Raw genomic sequence first — 26,183 nt, 5'->3', positions numbered from 1 at the left:
TGCCAATCACTAGTGAATCAGCCAATTATATGGTTAGGTGGGAATTTATTTGCCATACACCGTATCTCCCAGCGTTTAGGATTTCGGTATAAGCAACACTATCTGGAGGGTGACACTGAAAAGTTTCTGAAACTATTATTATTGTTTTTCATACTTGAGTTAATGGATGATATGTAGCTGAGGACAACAACATCTTCCTTCAAGATCTCCACACGGAATAATGGAATCACAAAGCTAGTCCTTGGGGCCATGATGGCTAAGATCCTGTAATGCAATAATTCCCTCCAAACCAATGTTTTCATGGTTGACAGGCAGCCGGCATTTGGATTTAGAAAGCTTTTGTCCCATATTTCATATCTGCTGGAAGCAATCTGGGTCTAGCACTGGCCTAGTTCTGTCCCTCTATTTTGGGCAACCCTTTAGAAAGTATTAAACAGGAGAGAACAATGCAATTTTGAGTGGCAGCATTATGAAATACTCTTGCAGATGAGAGCCACATCTGTCCAAAGTGTTGTGGGAGAAGATTGGGACAACATCAATCATGTGAATGTAGACTGTGCGGATCGACAAGTTCCCGAGACCGTGACCTGGCCTCGACTGGTTCGGACAGAGATGAAATAGTGCTGTTTCTATTGTGTTTATTGTTTCTAAACATGACTTCTGTAACCTAACAGAAAGAAGGCGGCCATATTGACTTTCAAGTTGAAAGCCAGTGTAGGCATCCCTGACGTCCTCTGTCTGTTTGATGTGATTAGGATGGATTCAGACGTTCCTGAGTGCATAAAAACCACACAATGGCTACTACCAAAACATTGGAAACACCAGTAAAGTCTAAGATAATAGTATTGTTTCATTTAAGAATTCTGGCTTAATAGTATCATATTTCAATAAGAGACATCAATTAATTGGGCTCTTTGACTGAAATTATTGTGAAGGATGTGAAGGATCTATGATTTTCCTTACATATTATATTTACCTGTTAAGTGACTTTGTACATGTATTACAAACCTTTCTGCAACAAGGAACAGAAAGCTCTATATTTTCTACATTATTGAGAATTCATTAATTACAAATTTTCCTCTATGATTTGTCCTTATGCGATCAACCATCTAGTGCTCTCTCCAACTACAGAGAATCATCAACTGATACAGAATAATCCACAGCAACAAAGCCAGCTAATCACATCAAGATATACCACAGTGAGTCATTCTGGCATAGCAAATCTACTCGCAGGCTATTCACCAGACATTTCAGAAGTAGTGAAAAAGATGAATCATCGAGTAGCCTTAGGCAACAGAAAGAGGATACTTAAAAAAAACAGCTCCATGTGTCTAAACCAGGGGTGCCCAAAGTTTTCAGCTCTGTGGGCCAAAATGTATGAGCCGTGGGCCAAAATATATAAGCATGTTCTCAGTCAAATTCTCTGTTAAATCAATATTTCTAATTTAAAAAAATATATATTTGATACAACTGATTGTTTGAAAAATGTTTGATACAACTGATTATGTATATATTTATACACAAGTTTTTATCTATTCTAAATTATCTCATATTTCTGACCCCCCTCTGGTGGGCCAAATCAAACAGCCCGCGGGCCACAGTTTGGGCACCCCTGATCTTGAACCTCTTGTCTACAGATTGTTTTTAGGGAGCGAGTCATGCTCCGTGTTTAAAAGGAAAGAGTGCTCCAAATCCATCTCAGAGGAGAAGAGGGGGGGGGGACAGTGGCAAAAAAAAAAAAAAAGCAATGAATATTTTACAGGCTGGGTGTGTTGAGCGGCACCCCAGGTGACACTCAGGCGTTTATGGAGCTTATCAGAAACCCATCACCCATCGCGGCCTGCAAGGCCAGCAGTGTGGCTGATTGTTTATCAGTTGCCTATTGGTGAGTTCCCCTGTTACCTGCATGCTGGCTGAATCAGGCCAATCACAGCGACATTATGGTGGAAATTGAACAGATAAATGGCTCTTTTGAAATGGAGCAGTGCTGTAGAAGTTTGGCTCTGCATACCTCAGATTAGAGAGAGGTTGTAAGGGGCGACAGTGTGCCTTGATGTTCTGCTGACTCACTGGCAGGGAGCTGATATGGATTTGTATGGCTTGCACTGTCGGGCTACCACTTTTATTCACTTCTGGAAATCCAAAAATCCATTGGTTAAGGAGATATAATTGGGAGATTGAGTCTGCGAATAACACCCATCTTAACCCTGAGAAAATGCACCCTCACACACACAAAGGGTGAGCATATGTAAGAGGATTGTTATTATGTTAGCATATGACTGTCTGAGCTTATTCCTTCCCCCTGTGATACATTTTGACCAAATTCTTAACGATTCCCCATCAGAGCAAATCCGTTTAGTTGAGATTCCTTGAAGGTTGTTCACCCCGTCTTTTCAACTTGTCACTTAAAATTTGTTTGAGAGTTTTCAGGTTTTGCCACTCTATTAACTTGCCTCTGGAGGGAAAATGCAATTATATGAAATTAAAAGGAAACATCCTTGAGAGGGCTAAAGGTAATGCGTTTGAACCAGATGAATGCAATGAACTGAATGACTCCCGAGGAAAGGAGGAAGACTCACCAAAAACATCTTAGCGAGTGAGTGAGCCAGGCTTGTGAGTGGTGTAGTGCCAAGCCTGCTTGTGAAGCAGTCCTTGTCCAAGGGCATTTTTGATTTTGTGTGTGTGTGTGTGTGTGTGTGTATGTTTTTGAGTGTGTGTTTGTGAGCTCTCAGCTGCTCATGGTGCCTGCCAATCGAATGACTTTGCTACGAGGGATGAACAATAAGACCAACCCTATCTCACCACCAGATCTGTCAGTACCTGTTTATAACAGATATTATGGGATTTCATACGTTCAGCTAGATGCATGCGCACACACACACACACACACACACACACACGCGCGCACACACACACACGCGCACACACACACACACACACACACATCACACACATCATACATCCATCTTAACTCTTTACATGTTCTTGCATCACCATGCTTCTAATTGAGCTTCCTCTCCTCTCCTGCACTGCACTCCCTCCATCCAGATTTACACTCTTCTCTTCTCTTCTCTTCTCTTCTCTTCTCTTCTCTTCTCTTCTCTTCTCTTCTCTTCTCTTCTCTTCTTCTGCCACTTTGTGTCATCACCCAGACTCAGCCAGACTGTAACACAGCCCTCCCCTTCATCACCCGGCAGAATGGAGACTGTACATTTATATAAACTGATTAGCATTTCATTCCGGCCTTGGTTCTCTCTCCGCACTGGCAGAGAGCGAAGGATCGATAGACACAATGCAACAGAGAAGGGATGCATGGAGAAATCAATCTGAGCTTGAGGTGAAGGTGAGGAAGGCGCTCGCATGGTCTCATAAAACGAGCCGATAGACGAAGTGTGGAGAGAAGTGTCTGGGACAGGAGCCCAGAGGACAGAACGGGTCTCTGCCTCTATCGCCTTCCCTCTCTGCCTCTGCTCCCGTTGGTGTGGATCAATAAAAAGAAGCCTGTCAGTGTGGCTGGGTGGTGGTGGGGTGGGGGGGGGGGGGGGGGGGACTGCCGGGCTCCAACCACTATTGTATTTCTTATAACAGCATTGTATGCTCCACTAAAATCCAGGTGCAGGTCATCTTTTACAGTAATGGCCTCCAGTTCCAACTGCTAACTTCAGTTTTTTTCTTTTCCTTTTTTTTTTTTTTTGCATCACTATAATTATTCTATACATGATGCCATTGCAGTATAAGTGCAGAGTAAGTGCAGGTCATAAAAGAGGGAATGCAGAAAAAAAAATAAAAATAACATTCCTCAAGACCTTTCAGCAGACACAACTTCAGCTGAAATAATGACTCAGTTTTATCTTTCTCTTTACTTTGCTCTTCCCCTCCATCTCTGGAGGGGATTAGTCATTTATGTGTCAGGTGGAGGAGGCTTGAGTGCATTTCAAGGAAGATTTAATTTCAGCATGTGTGTTCCTTTTTCCAGATAATGTCCTCACATTTTAAGAACCAAAAGCTGCAAGATGCAAATGAAGGGGGAAAAAATGGCAATATCATTAAGATTTATTCATATGAAAATAATATAACAATTACAGGAACATAAGAAATGTTTTTAACTGCATTTAGAGGTGATTGTGTTCAGTGTATCTAATTCCTAGGACTGTCCCTGACTAAAAAACATTTTAGTTGACTAATAGATATTGGATTTTGTCGACTCTTTGAATATTCTGATTTACAAATTTGACAGTAGGGAACTCCTGCAAATGAATGCAGTCATGCAAAATGATTATTTTTTACATCTAGTGTTGATCATGTAGCAATACATATTTGTGAATATTTTTGTGATACTAGCTCATCTCTCTCCAGGAAATTATTTATTCAACACTGAAAGAAAAAAAAAATACTACAAATATTTTTACTCCCATCCTGACCGTCGACTACCTGACTAATAGGGGACTGCCCTTCTAATTTCATATTTGAGTGCTTTTGCTGTATAATATCATGTCCATCACAACATCACAACATGAACTCGCATCATATTTCTTTCAGTAGTCCTCTCTTTAAAGAGGCATTAAGTAAGATTTTTACTGCTGCAGAGCACAAAAAGACCGTAATATATCTGCAGGGGGTTGATAGGTTTGTTAATCAATACCAATGACTCAGTGATTACTTTGTGAGGAGATTTCTGGTTTTGGAACAGACCCCCCACCCACCCAAAAAAGCAACTGACAAAGCAGTGTTATGCATGGTGATATTACCTCTTAGATGTTTCTGTATTATTTATGTCAAAAACAGGCCAGAGACTTGTCAGTGTTGCAACCAAGGACTTGTTGTCCTTGGTTGCCAATAAAGCTTGATAAAAGTCATATTTTACTTAATGCCCCTTTAACCCTGTTCTATTGATCTTCATTGTTCTACTAATGAAGCCTAAACAAGACGACACTGTAGGACAATCTGGTTCCCGGGTCAGCTTGACCAGAAAAGTTGGTCAGTAATAGGCGCTTCCATCCAGGGAACCAAAACATGTTTCCGGGAATCAGTAAATCTCCACAAGCATCGTCTTCACTGCACTACTACAAGCTTGTCAGTTCAATAATGTCTGATCAGCGGCTTTACAAAGTATCCTTGGCTGATACATGTGTCTTCACTGGCAGGTACAGTATAGAAATGTGCTTATGTGTAATCCTTGATTGTCAAACACTGACCCACCGCTCTTGTTGGTGTCAGTAAAGTGCAGACGACTGTGTGCACCAGCGGTCTCGTAACACACTAAATGCAGGTGTGTTTTAGCGGGTTCAAGGCTCGAGTAATTAATGTGTTAAAAGGCTGATGTGCAGCAGGCCCGTGAGAGGTAGATGGCCTTTTAGTTATTATGTTGAAGTGTCGGGGTGACTAATGCGTGTGGGTGGAGCCACTGACCGGAGAGCAAGAAATGGCACACTTCTGTACTACTTGAATGTTGTATCAGAGCATGACTGACTGCCTGGTTGATCACTGGAGAACACCGAGAATTACTCAACTGCTCATTCTCATCAAGAAATCTACTTAATGCCACCTCCATTCATACATAATGTAGCTACAGTCACATCTAACTAAAGAGAAGGCTTACTCTTTTCTCCTAACTGAGGTGCACCTACGTTCTTTTTTTTCTTCTTTTTTTTAGATCTTTTCATAGTATGAATGTCGTGTATAGGAGGATTATGAAAAAGTCGATTTGGTCCACTGTGCATCTGTTTGATGGGCGTGTTTTTCCCTCTTTCTCCTTTGTGAAAGAGGATCTAGAAATTCATACCATGCAGGGGCAGAGGTGGACAGAGGAGAGGCAGTGTGTGTGGGAAAAGACGTACAGTCCAGAAATCCACCTGTAGGAAAACACACTCCAGCTCATCACAACCAAGCAAAGCCCTGCGGAGCTTTAGAGAGGGGTTTAAATTCTACTGGTCCATCTAAAATAAATCCTAGTGTGTTTTTTCTTTCGGTAGCATGAGTCTGTTCTGCAGATGTGCTCCTCATGTAGATGACGTATCAGAGTTACACAGTTGTTTCGATCTTTTCAATGATCTCTATCATGGACTTGGAGGGGGACAGCAGCGAGCACTCGTCCTGATCCCAGAGGCTCCCGGGGCTGGAGTTCCCATCTGTGCTCAACTCGTCGTCCTCCTCCTCTTCGCTCTCCTCCTCGCAGGACTCCAGGTAGTGCAGACCCAGCGCGTTGATGCCGGAGTCCTCAGAGCTGGAAGGAGAGGAGCAGTGGTCCATTTTGGGACCTTTCACCTTGTCCACGGGGCTGGGGTGTTTGTGTTCAGTGTACACCGGCTGGACCGGCTGTGCGGGTGCAGGCGCCTGTTGGGCCGGCTGCGTGGGCTGAGCCGGCTGCCGGGGCTGACTGGGAATTTGGGGCATCTGAGGGGCAGGAGGCGCAGGCGGGGGAGGGGTGGGCGGTCGAGGCGGTTCCGGTAAGGGAGGCGGCGGGCGCTGCACGTAGCACATCTTTCCGTTGATGCGTTTGACGATGTAGTCGTCTACAAACAGGTCGGCGATGACACAGTACTTGGGCGACTCGAGGTGAGGCGGCGACTGGAAGCAGGGGGCGATCTTGAGGAAGCGCTCAGCCAGAGAGACGGACAGGTTGATGGTGTTACTGTACTCTGTTGCAGCAGGAGGCACCGCCGTGCTGGGGAGCTGGCACACACTGGTCATGGGCTGGTACACATACTTGCCTAAAGGAGAAAAAAAACAGAGAGAAATGTATGACATAAACAAATCATTCAACCTGATATATACTGAGACTAAGGCTGTAGTCCTGTTTCAGATGGAAAAGGCTGTAATTCATTTTCAGAGATCACTTCATGTTGACGTAACAGACTGCAGAGTATCTCTGTAATTACAATATTGTTTTACATGTTTAAGGCTATAAAAAACAACATCAGCATTGTTTTAATAGGAATGCTCAGAGGTAAGCATTCACTAATTGAGTAAAAACATATTTCAATGACCCTGTGGAAACATTTTTTCTAGCAGCATTCTTTGTAGTAAGCTTGGATAAGTGTGCATAAATACAGTTTTCAGCCAGTCTCCACCTAGTACACAATTTTGAAAGATGTGGAAAAAGTGGGGTGGGAAGTGAGAATGAATAGCGGTGTGTGTCTGTGATAGTGGATCACCCATCTCTACTTGGAGACGGTAACAATTTTCTGATCGCAAAGAATTTGACGCTGCCAAAGGCAAAATACCTGCCTTGAACTCACTGATGGAGGTGTGGCCAAATGTGCAACACGGTTGACAGCCCATAGAGAGCAATGCAACAATAATGTTTTTGCCCCTTGAAGTAGTTGCAGGACTTAATCCAAAAATGTTGATATTAAGTACTAGATTAATGCTTCTCACTATACAGAAGCCATATAATGATGTTTACAGCTCACAAACTGTGATTTAGTGCTGATTCGCTCTTTAATGATGAATCCTTGTTAAGCAGGTTATGTATGACAGGAACACCAATGGATTGGATAGGTATGGTGTAATACATAGCGTCATATACAGTATATACATGAAAAATGTATATCCATAAAACCTTAAGACCGTATTCATGTAAAATATGTTCTGGAAAGTGACTAAATTCTCACGCAAGTTTTGTGAGTTAGGCATTTCCTTCTTGGCAGCAAACGCTCACATACACATGGTGATTGTACAAAATGACTGCTTCAAAATGTCATTCACTGTTTGCAGCCCACTGCCTCCAACTCCGTGCTGTGCTGCCTGAATAGTGTGGCTCAGATGTGTGTTTAACTGGCTCCCTGGAGAGAGAGAAACTATAGAAGATGACAGGCCTACGCATCACTTCCTCTCACTCTGTGTCCTTGTCTTTTGTTTTACAGGCTGGGGGACCCATTCAATCAAAATCTTTTCCCAGGTTACGCTGAAAACAGTCAAAGCACTACAAAGCAAATAAGTAGCTTTGCTTTGCACCGCCGAATGGACGGCGTGAGCCTGTAATGCTGATTGTCAATCAATTTTTGGTGCACACAAAGGAAATCGCTAACCAAGACACGTAGTTTAACTAAATCTGCTACACAGTCATTTTAGAATTTAGTTTCTGACCTTAAAAATAGCTACTGCTAAATGCTTGTAGCCACCTCATTATTACATTAAAGGGCATGTAACTGAGCTATCCATGCATGAGAAGCAATTAAAACAGGCTGTGACTGAAGTTGGTGTTAGCATACTTTGTAAACATTGTTAAAATACAAAGCATAGGAGCTAATGTCGATAAAGATAAAAGGAGGTATAGTAAGCGTGTTCTGTTTAATGAGAGAAACTCAATGGTCCATGGTGAGAATGACAGGAGTGAGTTCAGGCAGACAGATAGAGGGAACAAATAAGAGCTGGAGCTGTAGAAGGCAGTGTGTTGACATTTAGTTTTTAGCATATTACATCTAATTGCATTCATCCATCTGGAGCCTCAATTACCAAGAGCAATATTAAGAGACAGACAGATGTAAACCCAGACAGACAGACAGACGGACTGACAGACAGACAGACAGACAGACAGACAGACAGACAGACAGACAAATGGAGCTAACACTATACTGACAGACAGTCGTGTAGTTGTGCTGTTCAGGCTGTCTAGCTACAATATAATTAGATTTACAGGGTGTCTGCAGAATGTAAAAATACTTTGCAGTAATTTAGGAATCTCATTATTTCTGGCACTAAGTAAAATGTGAGATTAATCTGACTGGCAAACCACAGATGTTAAGCAAAAAAAAAAAAACTGAACTGAGACATTTTGCTTTCTAACATTTTCAGTTGGACTATACTTGCAAAAACTTTGAGGAAGATAATTTTCTTTCAGATACTTTGAGCATGATTATTTGCTTTCAAATATTCTGAGTTGGGCTATTTGCTTACAAATATTTTAGACTGTTTGCTTTCAAATATGTGGTGTGGGACTATTTGCTTTCATGAATATTTGCGTTCTGTTTCTATGAAACAAAACTATTTTCTTTCAAATACTTTGAGCTGGATTATTTGATTTGAAACTCTTTGAGTAGGACTGTTGCGTGTTAATATGTTGACATTTGGTTTATCTGGTATTGCATGTGTACCAAGCTTGAGCTTCAGTGTCCAAGTGCAACACCGATGGTCTGAACTATAGACATGACAAAAATCTCCAGGAAGCTCGACAGATGAGCAAACGTAGAGCTGGCACTTCCACCTCCCCACACTCCACAGACTGTACACTGAGTAAAACAAACAGTAACTGACAGCCAGTGGACACTGTGTATGCAGTTCAGGCAATATTGATATTCATGTGTACTCTACCCCTCTGTGTTACCCAGTGCTGGAGCCCTTGCATGACAATGTCAGTTGTTTTGAGTTCTGTACTCTCAGTCCCCAGTGTGTGTGTATGTGCTCTTGTATTTCGATACTTTTGAGGACCAAATGTCCCACAAGGATAGAACACTATTAAAAAGTTAGCTGTTAACTGCTATTGGCAACGTACAATTTCTGGGCCCTTTTTTGTTGTTTGGTATTCTTATTTCTAAGGATAATCAAAATGATGTCATGTTGAGACATTTCTAGTGCGACTACAATGGAGTTTGATGGGAGAAAAAAATTGTAGCTATCTAAAATATCAAGGATCTCAGAATCAAAGAGCAAGGGCTTATTGCTAGACTCACTATTTTGTACCAATATTCAACAATCACACAGGAGAAATCCATCATAGAAGAGGCAGAGATACCAGTTTCTCCACTGACAGCAGCCTCAATAGACCAGAATGCAATGCAGCCACAAGAGATGTTGTGTTTTGTTTTGTTGTGTTTTACATTTTCTCGACTGGAAAACCTCTCACTCTGCTATCGCTATCACTATTGCTCTCTCCACCTACATGTATAACCCACAGCTGGACAAAACACCATGGTTCACACCCGCTCTCTGGGGATTCTCGAAAGGCATTCTGGGAAATGTAGGAAATCACTAACAGAAGTTGAAGTAGACGAGGCAGGTTGAGGGAAAATGCGTACACCGAAAAAAGTGAAGTCACAAAAAAGAACATCATAAATATTGATACCAACAGTATAAGAGCATCGGAGAGTGGATCTTGGGATTAGGGAATGAATGTTGTTAATAATAGTCTTCACGTGTGTAGAAATAAAAATGTGTGTGTGTGAGATAGAGAGAGAACAGGCAGCTCATTCGTGAGAAGAGGGAGAAGTGGAAACAGAGCAGCTGCCTGAGGAGGCTTGAGGAGGTCCAGCATTGCTCCAACCCCCTGCTGCCCGTCTGTGTCCCCCCCCCCCCCCCTTTTCTCCTCCTCTGCGGTGGCCTGGGCCTGTGGCTGGCCAATGACTACACAGTCTGAGTTAATGCAGGAGCCGGTCTCTTTGAATAATGCAGCATGTAGTCCGTCTCTCTCTCTCTCTCTCTCTCTCTCTCTCTCTGTCTCTCTCTGTCTTTCACAGAGCTCAACATCATTCCGTCCAAATTTCCAACTCTCCTGTCACCCTGCAGGAAGGAAATACTGGGAGACTAATGTTCATTGTAGACGAGCCGCTGGAGGACGAGGCTCAACAGTTGAACATGTTGTCAAGATGAATGAGCACAACCGTGTGACTCAGCTTCTATCATTTTAGTATCTGCTCATATATTGAGAAGCTTTTGTACTGCAGTGTCAGTTGAGATTGAGTCATTAACAACCTCTTCGGTTTCTGTGTTTAATTTCTGTATGTATGAGCTTATACCAGCAATCATTTAAATACAGTAGACTGATACATTTTCAGATACATTTTAAAAGCAATACACCGGTTCTAAACAGCAGTTTGGCAAAACTGATTGAGCAAAAACAATTATTTTAGCAGATTCTTATCGTGCTTCACAGCAGCTGGACCCATTTGGCCGGCGGATATTGTCCGCTCAAACTTCCGCTGTTCTTTGTGTTTAAATCTGTTCAACAAAAGGGGCTGAAACCCTGTCCACAACAAACAGAGGAAAGCAGGTCTCAGCAGAGAGACTGTCTGGCCCAGGACCAACAGAAACTCCTTTCCTGCTTCCTGTTCCATGCATCCAGAGGCAAAGCCCAACCCCAGAGGCACTGATTTACCATTTACCATCTCACAATTTACCATCTACTGTTAGGTATATCCAAACTGTAAATTGTCCTCTAATGATTTTTGAATCAAATTAAAAACTCTTTTTTCCTGTGCATAGTGAACATGAAGCCTCAATTCCATATTTTTCAGTCCATAGCTGTCAAGGCTTTTAAACCTTTGTCTGGGTGCTGCTCTGCCTTCAATTTGGAAGACCAATGGCTACAGTGGTAGAAGCACTATGGTTCCCAAACAATGAAGAATCAATCCAAAAACGCCCCTTCAGGGCTGCTCTGAACATGTATTGACCCTTAAATAATAAGGATAGCCTTTCATGATTCAGCACTGTGGTCAATTTTGGATTGATCAATAGATCAATCAATATAGTATCTAAAATCTTTACTCGGATAAACCTCCATTATGTTCCTTTGGAAGTGGTTGCAAGAAACAACTGCATAGTATGACACAGATAAGGTTGCTAACACGTGAGAAAGACTTGACCAAAAAAAAAAATCTAAGATCCTGTTTTCCTTTATCTGTAGCACAAAGTATTTTAAGCTCTACTGTATAATATACATTGGAGATGACAGAGAACCAGCTGACTGACAGGATTGTTCAGGACTCATTACTGTGTGTTCTTGATGAGTTTTGCATTGTTTTGCCTAGTAATTTTAATCAGTTAGTCAAGGATAAAAAGGAAAAACATTCAGACCAGGTGGTTCCAGTGCTGCTGTGAGCGAATTCTCTCATCAGACATGACATATTGGCAGTGACACTAAACACAGCTAATTACCGCTAATGAGAGAGGCTTGGACTGATGTTGTCACCAGCTGGGAGCACAGCCTCCACCTACACTAAATTACAGTTTTCTCTTTTCCTCAACCAAAGGCTTCAACAAAGCTGCGACTAAATGGAAAATACTAGAAAGCTGTCATAGCATAACATATTTTCCTCGCTGCTACTTGCAAATCTGATTAGTGTCTCCTGAGAGCAGAGAATCACCTAGAGAAAAGTATTTCGGAGGATCTTTAGTTTGCAGAGGCACGAAGGAAATAAGAAAAGCCAGGATTTATGTCACAGGCAATTCCTCCAAATTTCTCCATTGACCGTAAACACAGCACAGGTAAGATAATGGAAATAATTTGAGAATGGAAACCAGAGAAAGGACGCTTGACTCAATCTTACTTACACATTGACCTTTTGTATTTGTTTGCCTGAAATCCTATTAAAAATGTAATTAAAAAAAGGCAGTCTACCACGGCTCCCTGTGGGGAATGCAAAATTATCAGCTTCAGAACAAGCTTATATTCCAAGCGACAATCATAGGCATGTTCAAAAAGAAATAGTGAGGAGGGGAAGGCTTGAGGACGTTTCACTACATGTTTTTGCATCATGCATCAGTGGAACGGAGGGTGTGAGAGGAGCAGAGGAGGCTGGCGCTACATGCAGAGCAACGCTGCTGCATGTTTCTCACTGGGTGCCTTGCTTCTGCCTGATTCAGCAGTCTAAGCGGGTAAATTCTCACCGCGGTGCATGACTGTTCTACGAGGTGAAACTGTGAATTACAGTAGAAAGGGAAGTGCAGGTGAGAAGCTCCGTTGTGACGTGACAGGCTCTTTCTTTCAAAGCAGAACTAGGCTTAGAAAGAAACTCCTTCATGTCCTTCTGCACAGCACACTTTCAGCCGGAGTAGTGAATATTTCAAAGAAGAAAGGAGGGTAGGAGGAAGTATAAATGTAGACAAATGATGTAACGCTGAACAGGCTTTGCTGGGAAAAATAAACCCTGGGTGTGGTTCATAACAAACACTGGGTAGGCTTCATAATATTTCTGCCACATCAGATATTTCAAATCGCTTGGCTCATTCTGGATCTAAATCCAAAGATTACACGGCAAAGATTACAATGTGACTTCTGCAGTTGCACATCATAAGCTCCTACTACAGACTGGTGACAGGAGAGGGGAAGCGCGCGGCACATTGGTTGTGTTTTACACTGATCTGAGGATTTCTGGGCCGATAGAGCCAGGATAAATAAGGACAGCCGACAGAGATGGACATCCTGTAAAGTTGGGTCACAGCTTTTGTGATCCCACAGACAGTGTTGAGGTGTCAGGTTGACAAGGGTTCAAACTGTGAGTAGTGTCTGAGAGACATGGGTCGCAAAAATGGCACTGACATTTTTCAAAGTGAGGGTAAAAATGGAGTAGAGATGTAGCCATATGCTCAGTTAATATAGTTTGATATACAATATTAGTTTAAGTTAAAATAAACACAAATTTGCCTATGACTGAACAGCTTTATGATTGACTGCATGTTTCTACAATTTTGTGGAGAATTGAATGGATAAGAAGGGCCATGTGTTATTACAATGTTATCAAAATGTCATGATGATTTATGAATTTTGTTTCCTAGTAGTTATTACCCAAATTCACTTATGGCCGTAGCAAGCAACACTTTCTCAAGTTGCTCCACTGACAATGAAAGGAAAGTTGATTGTTGATTGAAAGATTTTTATACTTGTACATCCAAATGACCTTTAGTTTATGGTTTATATTCCTGTAAAAATGGCCTACTTGATATTGTCACACAAATTCAGATTCTAGTTTCCAGTTTTTTTTTTTGTTTTTTTTATTCAGTCCTATATGAACAGCATTTTCCAGCTTCATGAAGCGTATTGTGCATTTTTTTTGGTATCACAATATATTTTGTGATGATATACCGCTGTGCTCTCATATCCAGGTTTGGTGCAATATATGCACACTATCTGTGGAAGGACACATGCTCTGTCAGGTGTAACAGAGACAGATACAGTATGCATTCAGAACCAGACATGCATCCATAAACTATAAGCCATCCGTCTACTTGGGTTTTGGTACAAACTGTATTGCAAAGAGATTAGGGATAACAGAATTTAGGATTATCTTAGTTTGCCTATTGATTGTCACTCTCAGATGGCCCTAAATTTCAATTAATTGCCAGCTGGAAGTATGGATTTCCAAATAAGATTGACTTTTACATGGACAATAATCACTCTAATCATAATAATGAATCATTTTAAATTCAGCAGGTATTAAGATAATGTTTCAGGTAATATGAGTCGATATTATTGTTTGATGGAATCCCTTTTAACCACAACATTTTTAGGACCTGTCTATTTCTACCATCATGGTAAGCTATACTGAAAGTCTGGGCTGCCATGGATATCAAAATTCACCACTGTCGACCAACCAATATAAAGTGGGGAAAAAAAACAAGGAGAAATGTGACTACAGTGTGAAACAATGGAATCACTGACACTGAAAAATATTCCCCTTCCCCTGAATTTCCAGCCTACATTGTTCATTGTATCAACTATTCATACAAGGGCGTCAATTGGTTATGGAAAGCCATATCTCATCTCTATAAGTGAATCCACATTAGATCTTGTTGTTATCATTATAGTTTAATAAAGAACAAAGATTGAAAAAAAAGAATAAATCCGGAAATCTAATTGTAAATCGTATCTAAAAAGAAATCACATCAGGCTCCAATGTTCCCTCTAAGCTGTGCGCGTCTGTACAAGATAGTTGGATAACCTGCGTCTGATAATTTATCAGATAGACTCTATAATAATATCTTATCAGTGTCGTGTCAGTAATTGCTCCACTTTGTCTCCGGAAATTGAGTCCATATAAGTGAATGATATCAGATGCAGGCACTTCGCCAGACCTCAGATTTAGTGAATTGACGCTCCTGCATTCATACATCATCCAATATTGAGTCAATCACAGCCTAGTGTGTGACAAGAAGGTACTTTTTTGATAAAAACAGGGTTATTAAGCTATGTAAAAACACAACTTACAGTGACACCAGCCCAGGTGACAGCACCAGTGCAGCTTGAAGCACTTCCCATGGCTGTGCGTCGCGCAGATGGATAGTCCATCGCAAGGTAAGAAGTCGGGTCTCCCTGCGCAGCTCCTGGCCAAAGCTTGCGCTTCATCCAACTTCTCACTCTTCGGACACTTCTGTGCTCCCGAGGCGGCCATGCCAACATTCCTGGATCAAATCGCACACAACCCAGTCTATGTAAACTACCACATAACCGTAAGTGACCGAGATGTGGGTTTACAGACTATGCAGCCCAGAAGGCGATTCAACTGGGAAACAGAACGGTGTTGGATGTCAGGAAGCCCAGAGCAGTTGGGTTAATGCTCATAAAAACAATCATAACATATCCTATAAAAGTAGAAAACTACCGATTAGCGAGGTGAAATTTCATATCGAATGCCTCCCATGTCCGTGATCCATAGATCTATCCATCCTCCCTTCGTGTCGGAAAGGTCCTCTGCGCTGCGCGCTGCTGACGCGCGGTGGAAACAACGGCAACGCATCTCAACTTCATCACATAACGGGAGGAGTCCACAAACACAAAGCCAGCTGCTCTGCGCACTTCAAACCCAGGTTGTATTCTTTCATCAGTCCCTCTATAAACTCCAAATTACTGGGGTTTGAGGGAAATGTATTCACAGATATTGCCTAAAATATTTGGAAATAATATCTTGGTAATATTTTCAAGTCATATAGATTCTCTTCAATCATGAATTTTCGACTATGGTCATAATAACCTACAGTAAAATACCGAGGCAACAGCATAGAAATATAATATCGTGGCCATAGACAAAATGGAGCAGCATAATATATTCCAGTCGCGCAGTCAGGAGCCTTAAGCCACTAGATGGCAATCCCAACATCTGCTCATTGTCGGGCATGAGTTTTTCCTTGGGAATGAGCCATTGATTTATATAAAAGGAGTTTAGCTATGTGGGCAGCAATGTGTCTCCCTCAGCTCTGCTCTCTCACCGCTGCAGCTGAGTCAGCAACACCCAGCAACCTGAATACACACTACAGGAAGAATACATGGCTTGATTTCCTTGTCAAGACTGAGAGAATATTTCCCTGATGAACAAGCATATGAAATGCCACTAAGCAGTTACCAGAAGCCACCTAGTACTGAGAGAGATAGATGGAATATTATGTTACAGTGGCTCAGAATAACTTCTAGCCAAGGCTAATAGATGTTGTACTAAACATCCCATAAATAAGACTGTATACTTAAGACATTATAAAGTACATATAAGAGAATATAAGATATTTTTATTAAAGCAACATGATAATAGATGAGATTATGATACATGTTTTGTACACATAACAGAAGCCTTTACAAATTTCAGACATTAATTGATTGATAACCACACAAGCCTAATAAAAGAAATACAGCTTAGTAAAAATATACTGTATCTATTGTGAGCAAATGTTGTAATTTTGAGTTTGATTCATTACATTTTAGGGCATTTTAACAGCAAGGTAGACTGTAGAGGGTGTTCTGGGGTGTGTGCCATGTTACATACAAATTTAATATGTTAAATAAGAGTGGACTAGGTTTTAATATCAATGTATTTCAATGGAATATTTCACCATACAGAACTACCTTAATCCCCTGAGGGGTTGATTTAGATTCTACTACAGACTCACATGGCTAAGTGGCCATTCTGAGATATTAATGTTACTCAGAGAAACTGTAATAGCCTCCAGTACTGTCACAGATAATTGTAATATATAAGAAAATAATTATCCTCATCACTGTATAAACTCATCATTATGGTGGTGAATTAAGACATTAAAGCTGAGATGTTTGAGGTTTACAGCTGGCTGCGGAGCCTCTTGATGACCTCTCTCCACTTCTGGATGGGCGGGCTGCCAGCGGCCACCAGCTTCCGGAGCAGGCTGCAGGGCTCCAGGTAGGGGACATCGGGGTGAGCCTGGTGGTAGTGCTCCAGCCGCTCCAGCACCACGGCCAGCCCCACCATGCCAGCATAGAACATGGGCCCCCCGCGGTGCCTGGGCCAGCCGTAACCAAACACATAGATGGCGTCGATGTCCTCAGGCCCTGCAGCTACACCTTCGTCCAGGATGCGGAAGCCCTCGTTGATCAGGGCGTAGAAGCAGCGCTCCAGCACCTCCTGGTGGTCTATGCGGCGCGCCACCAGGCCACGCTGGGCCCGGTACTCCTCCAGAAAGCTGTGCAGCCAAGGGTCAGACCTGGCAACCCGAGCGCCAGGCTTGTCGTACTGGTACCAGCCCCGGCCCGTTTTCTGACCGAACCGCCCCCGCTCACAGATGAAGTCTGCCAGTGGGCTGTACCTGCGGCCCTGTCGCATCCTCTCTGGCTGCCCCGGTGGTACGTTGGGGCCCGTCTGTCCCGCTTCCTTCCTCACCCTCCAGCCCACGTCCAGCCCAGAGAGGTCCGACATCCTGAACAGGCCCATGGCCATCCCAAACTCCTCCAGCGCCTGATCCACCAGCTCAGGGGTGGCTCCCTCCTCCAGCAGGAAGCTAGCTTGTTCTAGGTACGGCTTCAGCATGCGGTTGCCCACGAAGCCCGGGCAGTTGCCGACAGCCACGCTGACTTTACCCATTTTCTTTCCCAGATGCATGGCAGTGGCCACCGCTTCGGGGGAGGACCGAGGCCCGCACACCACCTCCAGCAGCTTCATAACGTGGGCCGGGGCAAAGAAGTGCATCCCCACCACCAGCTGCGGGTTGCGGGTGTGAGAGGCCAGGCGGTCCACGTCCAGCCCAGAAGTGTTCGTGCACAGCAAGGTGCCAGGTTTACAAACTGCAGACAGCTGCTGGAAGACATTTTCCTTCAGGGCCATGTCCTCAAACACAGCCTCGATGACCAGGTCGGCCTCTGCTGCAGCCTGGAGGTTAGAGCTGTAATGGACCAGACCGGGCGGAGGAGCCGCCCCGCGTCTCTGAGCCCCACGCTCCAACATGCCTGACACCGCCTGCTTTGCCTCTGCCAGCTGCCGCTCCTGGGTCTCCACGGCAACCACAGACACCCCTGTCTGAGCCAAGGCCACCGTGATGCCTCTTCCCATGGTGCCCAGGCCTAATAGGACAAAAAGCACACCATGACTAGAGCAAATTACTTCAGAATATCCTCCATGCAAGGAGTCAGACAAAAAAAACAAAATCAGAGTTTTCTGACCAACCAGAAAAATTTGTCAATATTACTCATATTAACCACTGAAGTAGAAATGATTCTTTTTTGGTGCAATATGCACTATGCCAGGTTGTAAATGTTTTCAGCATGACTGCATAAACCACAAACTTTTTTCCCAAAGCTTGCATTTTTTTTAATGCACAAGCTGCTGAGCTCCCCATATCCAGATTGTCACACATCCACTGCTCCCTGCTGCGAGGAGAGAGTTCATCCACTTAAACCCAGCTGGACTGTAAATGAGGGCTTACTCACCATAGGCAGCACAAATTTGGAGATGCCAAACAGATATCTGGATAAGCCAATTTACTTGTGTTTATCGATAGTTAGGGCAAACAGAAATTAAATTGGCCCGGAGCCCTTACCAATGACAGCTGCTTTACGGACGGGCCTGGCCTCGCTCATGTCCCAGCGCGCTCCGCTCGGCAGGCTCCACTTGCCTACAGCTCTCTGAGCAAAGAAGCAGTACTGCAGCGCACGGGCCTGTCCTGAGCTGAAGAGCGTGGCCATCAGCTCTCTCTCCCGCTCCATGCCCTGAGGGTAGGGCAGGGTGGCAGCGGCCCTCACCGCCTGCACGCACGCAACTGGCGCTATGGCCCCGCGGGCGCTCTGCCGCACCTTCTGCATCGCCCCCTCAAACAGAGCATCCAAGTCAGGGGGGGACGGGCACGGCCGGGTGCTTAGACGATGGGCCTCCACAGATTGCCCTGAAACAGACACACAGAAAGAGAGTGACTCCAGAAAAAGAGGCCTTTTTACTTGTCACTTATAGTTTATGTCAAAACTAAAATTTAATCCGGAGTGAAACTTTACGCTGTAAAGTTTCTGTACCTGCATGCCTGAATATTTTTTTTTTTTTAACAGGAGTCTGCTTCCCACTTTCCATCAGCATCATTTTACCAATTTTTTTTAGATAGCACTCAGTAAAGTATGAGTCTGGGTATAATTGTTTTTTCAGGCACACTCATCCACTCAACCACTATACCCCAGTAGCTTCTCAGAGCACAGTGATTTGACAGACCATTTCCAAGATAATCGAAGACCCTCTCCACTAGCGCACCGTCATAGTTCACCTTGAATAACACAGATCTGAACCGAAGTGAAGAGCAGCAATTTGGTTTTGGGCAAAACAGTTGGTAAATTTGTCACTGTTACAGAAAGGGGGAAATTGAACATATGTGTTGCCCAGGCATGTGAGTGATGGTACAGAACTTGAGAAATTTTCCAGGTGAAAATACATTAAGCGATTTAATATCAGAGCCTGCAAACTCACCTAACACGAAACTGTCTGTCAGCAGTGATTTAAGCCTAAGAACAATGAGAGTGAAGAGGATGACCGCTCTGCTAAAACCTTGTTAAAAGCATCTTAATTCCCTTTCCTGTCTCCTCTGACATGATTACATGAGACAGTAGTCAGATCCCTTTGCAGCTCCATTGAATTACGCTCAGCCATGGGTTTGGGCCAGAAACTGGGTCAGCATAGCAAAGCTTAAAGGGACAGCAGCAGCATCTGATCTACGGTCACCACTTAGTCCAATAACAATTTTGTCTAATGCGATTAAATCGGCATCAATACATCAGAGAGAAAGAACGAACGGTGTGAGAAATTTCAGGCCAACGCCAATTACAAATACAAATATATTCTGTCCACGCTAAAATGTCAGTGGGATGCTGTATGACACTGCAGGGTGATTCCAATGTACTTTAGGGCGGCATTATTGCAGCGGTTAATCTGTAAATGGTTGAGCTGTGCCGATGGATTTGTTGTGAGGCAAGTGGGAAGGGCGGTTGTCCTGACAGATGTAGCAGGCAGATGTTGCAACTACTGGGGTAAAAAGTTAATCTCTAAAACAGGAAGAGAGTGGAGTCTGTGTGCGTTTGGGGGGTGTGAGCGCGTGAGCACACACGTGCATCAGTGTGCATGCATGGATCATGTTTCGCCTAACCATGTACCCATGTGCCAGCTTCACTGTTGTGTAGTGTTGTACGTTTGCGTCTGTGTATGTGAAAGTTATAAATCTACTCTGTCCTGGTTGACTCACCAGCTGTGCATCTCAATAGCATTGATAAGAACATTGGATTGGTTTGTAAATCTGGCTACACATTTTCAGTCCTCATTTAACACCCTTGCTAATCAACTTTAAGATTTTGGTTCTATCTCCTCAAATCGTCAGCTTGTATGCTGTTGACTCACTGTAAGCCTCAGCTTTTCTAACAACACGCACGTTCTTCTCCCACTCAAAAAGTGAATTTGGCAGCGCTGTGTGGAGAAAATCATATGTGAAGAACATGTAATAGACATCGTGCAGTCGTCGTTGGATTCTAAATGTGTTTTATATCCATTCCCTACAAATCTATTTTTGGATCAGTGACATTTTATATGGACGTGGTTAGATTGTGCCTTTGAGGCAAAAGGCACAATGCCTGAAATACCTCAACAAAAGCATTTCACAAAATAACAGGGTTCACACTAACTCAAATGCCTTAGATATGGGCTGTTAGTGCCAAATAAGATAGTGGGAGCCAGTTGAGGATGACTGGTCTCAAAACCAAGTATCCAGTACAGTAATGCAAAGGACATATCCTGTTCATTTCATGCTGAAGAATCCAAGGCTTTTGCTCTGCTCAGGCAAGGCTGAACGAAATCCACGCTCCCCTGATGTACTCTTGCAATGTTAGCCCACACACCAGAGAGGGTGGTATGTGTATCAGTTCACCATACCAGAGGGGATACAAAAATAAGCCTGTTGTTAAATGGTTTTGAACAATAGCTTCATCCTCTGAACAAGAAGGGCCGTGGAAACAGAATGTGAAGGATTAAAAGCAAGTCAAAAAAAGGATAACTAAGCTTATTTGTTTTCCTGGGAGCACAACAAATAAAGCTTCAACATTCCTCTTTCACACTATTATCACTATGTAGATAATCTGAATATTATCCTCTACACAGACTGAGATATTATTCCTGTTAAACTGCAGGGACATGGCATACTTTAGTCCATGGACTTCTTAAATCAGTCTGAGTCAGAAGTGCAGGGCTATCCTCATCTAAGTGAACGCCGGGCAAGGGACCGTGATTAATATTCTAAGAATGTTTGTCCCTTTTCGCCCTTCTGAATAATACAGCAAAAGCAGTGAAGACATCAGAGCACATCTGACAGAGCCATGAAACATTTATCGCGTCTGTGGTGGAAGATCTGCCCGTCGTGTTTGCTGCTTCCTCTGACTTCCACAACCTACATACCGACATGTCCTGATGCTGGACTTTACTAAATTACCGCTCTAGGGTTAATTTCTTGGTCCTCGTTCCACATAAAAGTTAAAGTTCAACCCAGTAAAGAGTGAGTGGATCTTATATCAGTGTCTAGCTTCTGTCTGAGTCAACTGGGCCTCAGCCACTCTTTGGTTTTGCCTCTCACCTGCAACGCTCTGGGCAAACTTCACAGCTACCTCCACAGTGTTGTGATCGGTGACCTGATCCACTATGCCGAGTTTCAGAGCCTCGGTAGCGGTCACATGGCGGCCTACGGGAGACACGAAAGGCATGGAGGGGTCAATATGAGGGACACGTGGCATTTCACACCCTTGTACGCAGCTCCTCCTCAGTATAACACATGGGGAATAATTGTCTCCCCGAGATAATGCCTTTGGTGAAATCGTAATCATCTGGACAGGGCGATGAAAGGATGACAAAAGAGGTTTCATTAGTAATAAGTATGACAAAATTGAATACATGCTGACCCCTGCTGGTCATCAAGGTAAACTACCAATCTATTGTGGTGGTAACAACTGGATTCTAGTGTATAGTGTCTGTAAAAGTAAAAACAGCAGCTTTCACAGGCAACATTCATAATGTATTTCCATAAACAAGCAGGCATAATCACCATGTTATGTTATTTCAAGACAGTACAAGCATAAGAATACAATAAAAATGCGAGTGCACAAACAGTAGATGCACACTGTAACAGAAACAGGCTAAGGTGACCGGGTTTTAGCATTTATCAGTGCTTTGTTGTAAAACTGTTTGTTAAAGGAGGAGCTATTAAGGTACTCAGAGTGTTGTAATGAACGGGTTGTTGTAATGTGTACTTTGTACACATTACAACAACCCGTTCATTACTTGTGTACTTTGTACACATTACAACAACCCGTCTGTGCTACCTGTGGTGATGAGGTCTAAAGCAGCTGGGACCCCTATGAGCCTGGGCAGACGCTGGGTTCCCCCTGCAGCTGGCAGCAGACCCAGAGTCACCTCTGGAAGGCCCAGTCGCGCCTGAAAGGACACGAGGGGACACACACACAAAATTAGCTGTATGCAACATACTGAACAGTGTAGGTACAAATATAAATAGGGAACCAGCTTTCTCTGGGCAATAACTGCAATTTAGGTGATTTTCATGTTTTAACCTCAACTGAAGGATTACATGACCCTCTATGGGTTGAAAAAATTCTACAAACCTCTGGCGTTTGAAACCTTCCCAAAACCCCATTAGATAAACTCAAAAATGCACCGTGGTCAGGCTAAAAACAAGGCTGTCCTTTGCCCTGAAAAGTTGACATTTTGGAGATACAAACTAACTTTGGAATGAGCGATCCGATAGTGGCAGCCTAGAGCCAACTCAAGGCCTCCTCCAAACGCAATCCCCTCTATGGCTGCCACCACTGGCTTGTGTCCAGACTCTAAGGTGTGGATCATCGGCACTAATGGAGGCCCAGACATTGGACCCCCAAACTCCTTGATGTCTGCCCCTGTTACACAAATAGAAATCGGTGATGTAATCAGGAACTTTAAAAAAAAAAATAAAAAAGCAAAAAAATAATCAGAAATGAATTGGAGTTGCGTGTTCGATAGGAAAAAGTTCATTACCACCACAGAATTTTCCATTCTGGCCACATACGACCACAGACTTCACCTCTGGGTCACTGAGCGCTCTCTGCACCGTGTCGACGATGCCTTGCCTCACCGCCGCACTGCATGACAAACAGACACACGACATACTGGAATGAATCACATTGTCAGTTCCCAGTCCACACTTTTATTCACCAACACAAACTACATTAACTTGCGTTATGAACCGTCTTCTTAAGCCACAAATGGGAGAAAAGAGTTTGTCATGTGCTTGAATGTGTGATGTCACGCTGATACAGTGCTCTGTTGAGAATGTGCCATTTCTTTTAAGATTTTACACATCAGCATGCTGGGGCAGGGCAGTGAGAAGCCAATCAAACTAGTTTCCTTTTGTAAATCAAAAAACTCTGCACTAAACATGCAGCACCCATGTGCTAGACCAGGGGTGGGCAACCATGTGCCATGTAGGGCTGGGCCATATGGATGAAATCAGTATCACGATAATCATAAGGATTCTTTTCGATATCGATATATATCATGATACGGCTCATGTATGCAAAATCACATGTTAAATAATCTAATTATGTTCATCCTATTGAATCGAATGGTAATGTTAGGAGTGATGACAAACAAAACTGTAACTTGCAAATAATATTACTACCATACCTTATTTTGTCAGAGTTTTTAAATAAAATTTGCTTGTTCTCATCAATTTAGACAACAGAATTGTGTCACAATATCCAAAAATCACCATATCATCACAATATGATGCCACTGAAAGATGATTAATACTGAATTATCACCCAGACCTAGTGTCATAGAGGGCTGAGAGTCTGCAGGTTTTCATTCCGACCAAAGTCTACACCAGCTGATTTCACGGATCAGCTCCTCCTCTCTGGCTGAAGGTGTGTTAATCAGTGAAAACACCTGCTGTAGACTTTGGTTGGAATGAAAACCTGCAGACGGTGCACAGCATGAATCCTCATGGCTCAGTGGCCCAGGTGTGCTGGAGTCTCAACTTGACCTCACTGCCCATCCCACAGTGCAAAACACCCAACTGGAAACATCTGGCCCTTGCCAGTGCAGTAATGCTGGGTGCAGGTTGTTCAGTGGGAAGGGACCAAGTGACTCAATTCAGGAGACTGCCATGTTTAGCCATGTAGTCTGTTGGAAAAGATGTATTAGGTAGGTGTGAGAAATATAGGTATATTGACAGGTTCTCTGGTTTAATGCATAATATGCCCATTTGGGAGTAAACGCTCAAATAAGTCACTTAAGTCCCTCACCTAGTACTGGTGACTGGTCACTGTAGCTGCTCAAACCTTAATTTTGATGATATCTCACAAATGAGTCTTGGCTCTTTAATTTTTGGACTTTCAACGCCATAATTGTTTACTTAAATGATGTTGGGTTCACCTTCAGTTAATTCAGACGAGTGATACAGGTGTCTGAAGTGAACACGGAGCTCTATGCAAAAATAATAAACATTTGACCAGGAACAAGCCGTGCAGCCGTTTGACCCAGCTCACCTGAGTGCGTTGACAGGCGGATTCTGCAGAGTGATCAGGGCAACAGATCCAGAAACCCGACGATACAGCGCCATGGTGTCGACCAAACACTACAGATACGCACAATGCCGTTTGGTGCGCAGTTTATGTTGAACTTTGGAACTTTGGCACGTCGCCATCACCTTTCTCACACTTTTACTCCACATATCACGACGACCTTCTTCTTCTTTTTGGTTTTAGCTGGCAGTTGGCTAGGGAGATAGATTTGTCTGAATATTATTTGTGTGAACAGATCGACAATCCGTGTGTAAATGTGTAATCTGTAAATATAAAACACCTTCCACAAATACAATAAAAGATTTGTAAACTCTTTGTAAACTAAACTCTTTGTAAACTAAAAACTTCCACAAATTCAAAAAAAAATCTGTGAATACATTAAATTAATTTACAAATAAATGAAAAGCATTTGTGAATATCTTCCTAACATTTACAACTTTCGAACAGGCATTTGTGAATCCAGTTTTTATTTATGAATCGAAAAGGCATTTGTGGATCTCAATTCTACGCTTGTAGATTTGCATTTTATACACAGAGTTTTGAGCTCTGTGTCTCAGTTTTTGAGACAAACCTTCCACCAGTCCGAACGAAAATCGGACTTGTATCACTCGGCCATTTTCGGATAGCACGTGATCGCCTGCTGACGACGTCATTTCCACATTTCAAAGTAAGAGCACGCAGTCTTTCTATGAGCTAAAATAATCAGCGATAAGTAACGTGCATTCATTATTTTATTATGTTAATGCGATACAGTGAGTATTAGTGTGTGTTATTTGTTCTATGTATATTATCTAGCACACACTTTCGTATACATTTCTGTTTGAGTATGAAAGGCAGAGGATGCTTGTGGGCAACTTTCAGGTCCCTAAAGCGGTGGGCTTACGCTGCCTCTTCAGCTGGCAGTTATCTAGCCACTGAGGGCCAGCCAACTCATCCTTTATATTTTTCATTTATTCTTTCAGGTGGGTAAAAGTCACAAAGCACTTCACATCTTATTAGTAGTGTACCCTTACTAATGTAGTTGTAATGTCTGTGTAGAACTGCACCGTATTTAGTTAGGTTACATTGTTTCAGTTAGGCTACGTTAACTGTTGTAAGATAGACAAGTGACAGCACCCTGGTTAAGATCTCTGATAGCTGTTGGTGTTGATAGTTGTTTTTGTTTAGACATGTCATATTGTAATTTTATTGTTCATTGTTAATAGATTAAGCTAAGCTAACGTTGGCTACTAAACCAGCATCTGTTGCCATAGCGACAGTAAACATTCATGTAGCGGGCTGAGGGAACGAAAGCAGGGTGCAGGATTTTATACACTGTAAATATGATTAAGATACATTGTAATAGACCAGGATTCATACCCATCCAACCTGTAAAGAGATAACTTGTGTCATTTGTTTTACTTACCATTGCGTTTATTGTAATCATTCAGTCCATTTGTTGTTTTCAGCATAATTGGTATTTTCTATATGTATAATCAGTTGGCAGTTATCTTCATTAGTCCTGTAAAGCAACTGAGGGCCAGCCAACTCATCCCATTTATTTTTTATTTATTCTTTCAGAATAAACATCTTTTCTAAAATATGACACTAAGTCTAACGTCTCAATTAAAAAAAAAAAAATATGATAAATAATAATAATAATATGCTGAAA

The 26,183-nt window shown here is 42.7% G+C and overlaps 2 protein-coding genes across 2 annotated transcripts; both read right to left on the bottom strand.

Moving 5' to 3' along the window:
• Window positions 1–5,896: 5,896 nt before the first annotated feature.
• On the bottom strand, window positions 5,897–15,104 carry LOC139642544 (UPF0524 protein C3orf70 homolog B-like). The gene is made up of 2 exons (XM_071517417.1): window positions 14,921–15,104; window positions 5,897–6,710 (listed from the first exon to the last, which is right to left on the bottom strand). The coding sequence occupies exons 1-2, from the start codon at window positions 15,102–15,104 to the stop codon at window positions 6,022–6,024; spliced, it is 873 nt and encodes a 290-aa protein (XP_071373518.1). The 3' UTR covers window positions 5,897–6,021.
• Window positions 15,105–16,260: 1,156 nt separating this feature from the next.
• On the bottom strand, window positions 16,261–25,144 carry ehhadh (enoyl-CoA, hydratase/3-hydroxyacyl CoA dehydrogenase). Its single transcript, XM_071517414.1, has 8 exons — window positions 25,104–25,144; window positions 24,497–24,726; window positions 22,986–23,089; window positions 22,698–22,867; window positions 22,280–22,391; window positions 21,538–21,642; window positions 18,487–18,828; window positions 16,261–18,010 (listed from the first exon to the last, which is right to left on the bottom strand). Exons 2-8 carry the CDS (start codon window positions 24,568–24,570, stop codon window positions 16,758–16,760), a joined length of 2,160 nt encoding a protein of 719 aa, XP_071373515.1. The 5' UTR covers window positions 24,571–24,726; window positions 25,104–25,144; the 3' UTR covers window positions 16,261–16,757.
• Between the last annotated feature and the right edge of the window lie 1,039 nt (window positions 25,145–26,183).

Source organism: Centroberyx affinis, unplaced genomic scaffold (assembly GCF_046629955.1).
Source record: "Centroberyx affinis isolate AG114_WGS23_722 - 3 ecotype Tasmania unplaced genomic scaffold, CSIRO-AGI_Caff_v1 ptg000490l_1, whole genome shotgun sequence".
In the NCBI taxonomy this organism is placed as follows: Eukaryota; Metazoa; Chordata; class Actinopteri; order Beryciformes; family Berycidae; genus Centroberyx; species Centroberyx affinis.
The sequence above is the reverse complement of the archived record's forward strand: the minus strand, read 5'-3'. Positions and strand labels throughout refer to the sequence as shown.